The sequence below is a fragment of the Vollenhovia emeryi genome, unplaced genomic scaffold, assembly GCF_000949405.1.
Source record: "Vollenhovia emeryi isolate VEMERY1.0 unplaced genomic scaffold, V.emery_V1.0 DF944166.1, whole genome shotgun sequence".
Taxonomy (NCBI): Eukaryota; Metazoa; Arthropoda; class Insecta; order Hymenoptera; family Formicidae; genus Vollenhovia; species Vollenhovia emeryi.
In genome coordinates, this window is record NW_011962200.1 from 1 (window position 1) to 1,840 (window position 1,840).

Genomic DNA, 1,840 nt, shown 5'->3' on the forward strand with positions numbered 1-1,840 from the left:
TCGTGTGATCGAAATAATCCTGATGACTCCCCCAGAAGCCGGTGTGGGTGTCGAATCCCCTGTAAGTCGGGGTGTACTCCTTCTTGTAAAATCCTAGGTGCCATTTGCCGACGATGTGCGTGCTGTATCCAAGCTCGCGCAAATGTTCCGGCAAGAGTTTCTCGTGGAGTGGCAATCCTCTCGGCTCCGAACCTTTGAGAACCTGAATTATTCAACAAGTCCGCGCGTTGTACTAGAAATTTGTAACGGAGCATTATTCAGCCGACGTCGTTAATTTGCACGATAATAAAAGGGATGCATTGAGCTGACCGTCCGTGCGGTCCTTTGTCGACTTTGCATGTGGATACGCGCGTATAGCGTTGAAAACGTGTATGCAGATAAAGTAATAACGTCTATCTCTCGGTGTGATAATTTCCAATTGAACTATCCAGGTCAACGAGGCAAAAGTGCAAGCGCACAATATTCCCTTTTGTGCTCCATGTTGCAAATAGAACAACAACGTTTCCGCCAACTGAAAGCTCTCAATCGCGTTTATTCACTGACAGGTGCAGCCGCGGTTAAAAGAAACTGACAGTACCAGCGAACTATCGTGATTTTAATAAGCAAATTTATTTCGTAAGATTGAAAGAAAGGGACAAATTTAGGTTCAAAGCGAGTAAGTTCGCTCGTATTGTAGAGCTCACTGCCTATTGTTCTCATTTGTGCTCGATTATCTTATCTGTTTTCAATATTGCGTGTTTACACTCTTGATAAATAACGACGCAAGAAATGTTGCGAAAGCGTCACTTACGCTGTGCTGCATTCCAGTGTGAATAGAATATTTGCCAGTCATCAGAGCGCTTCTGGACGGTGTGCAAATCGGAGTGACATAATATCTATCGAGGAGCAGCCCGGAGTACGCCAGCGCGTCGATATTCGGCGTTGGGATCTGACCGGAACCGTGAAAGCCGACGTCATTCCATCCCTAATGAAAATGAGACTAAATCTAAACGTTAACTTGAGATATCATTTATATCCTTAATTTAGCAGTTTCCCTTGTTGCGATTTGTCTAGACAGGTAACGCACAATAACTGTCTTACGTCTTAAGAGTACGAGACAGCCATTCTGCTCAGGCCCTAAGATTTCTCTATTTAGTCTTTATCTATTGTAGGCGTTTAACATCTCTCGCCTTTCTTTACGCCTTTCCAGTCGGCACATAAATGAGGACTAGACAAAAGTTGTCTCGCCTGACAGAGTCTTCATACGTTGTGTACTAACAACCCATTATTTTCAAGGCGTCCGGTCTTTTGGACCAGGTGTAACTTATCGCAAACCTTGAAAGACAACTTGCCAAATCGTCCGCCAGAATAAAGACAATATTCGGCTGCTTCGTCGAAGTCACGCGGACCGTGAGCTCGAACAATAGGACTAGGGACGACGTCCACTGCACGAATCCCGGTGGACGACGCATCATTCCCGCTCCCCCTTGGACCAGAGCGCGTCGCGTTCCTCGTGAAACCGGTGCGCGTTTCCTCCTCGAGAAGGCAAAGTGAATCTTCAGGCGCGTGTGCGGCGACCGGCTGCACGATCTATCTTCTCCGCTCGCGGCTCTCTTCCGAGCCGTCTTTTGTAGGCGTTTACGGATGAAAATAGTGGGGAACCTCTCACCTTCCCACATAGCACAAATGACTGTTTGTCGGCTGATAATCGACATTTTTTAGTCACCTTGAAGTCAACTTTTTAAGTCGACACTTAGTCTACTATCTATAGAATGGTTTATTGTCGACTTTAACTATAGACTGAAAGTCGACCTAAAGTCGACATTTTCAGGAAGTTTAAAGTCGCCTTTCGGTAAAGCGA

At 45.8% G+C, this 1,840-nt stretch overlaps 1 protein-coding gene across 1 annotated transcript; it reads right to left on the reverse strand.

Moving 5' to 3' along the window:
• Positions 1-27: 27 nt before the first annotated feature.
• LOC105563944 (arylsulfatase B-like) lies at positions 28-1,451 on the reverse strand (the record flags this gene model as incomplete). The annotated part of the gene is made up of 3 exons (XM_012015960.1): positions 1,332-1,451; positions 791-964; positions 28-202 (listed from the first exon to the last, which is right to left on the reverse strand). Coding segments are annotated over exons 1-3 (469 nt in total), but the record flags the coding sequence as incomplete, so codon positions are not given.
• Positions 1,452-1,840: the final 389 nt, after the last annotated feature.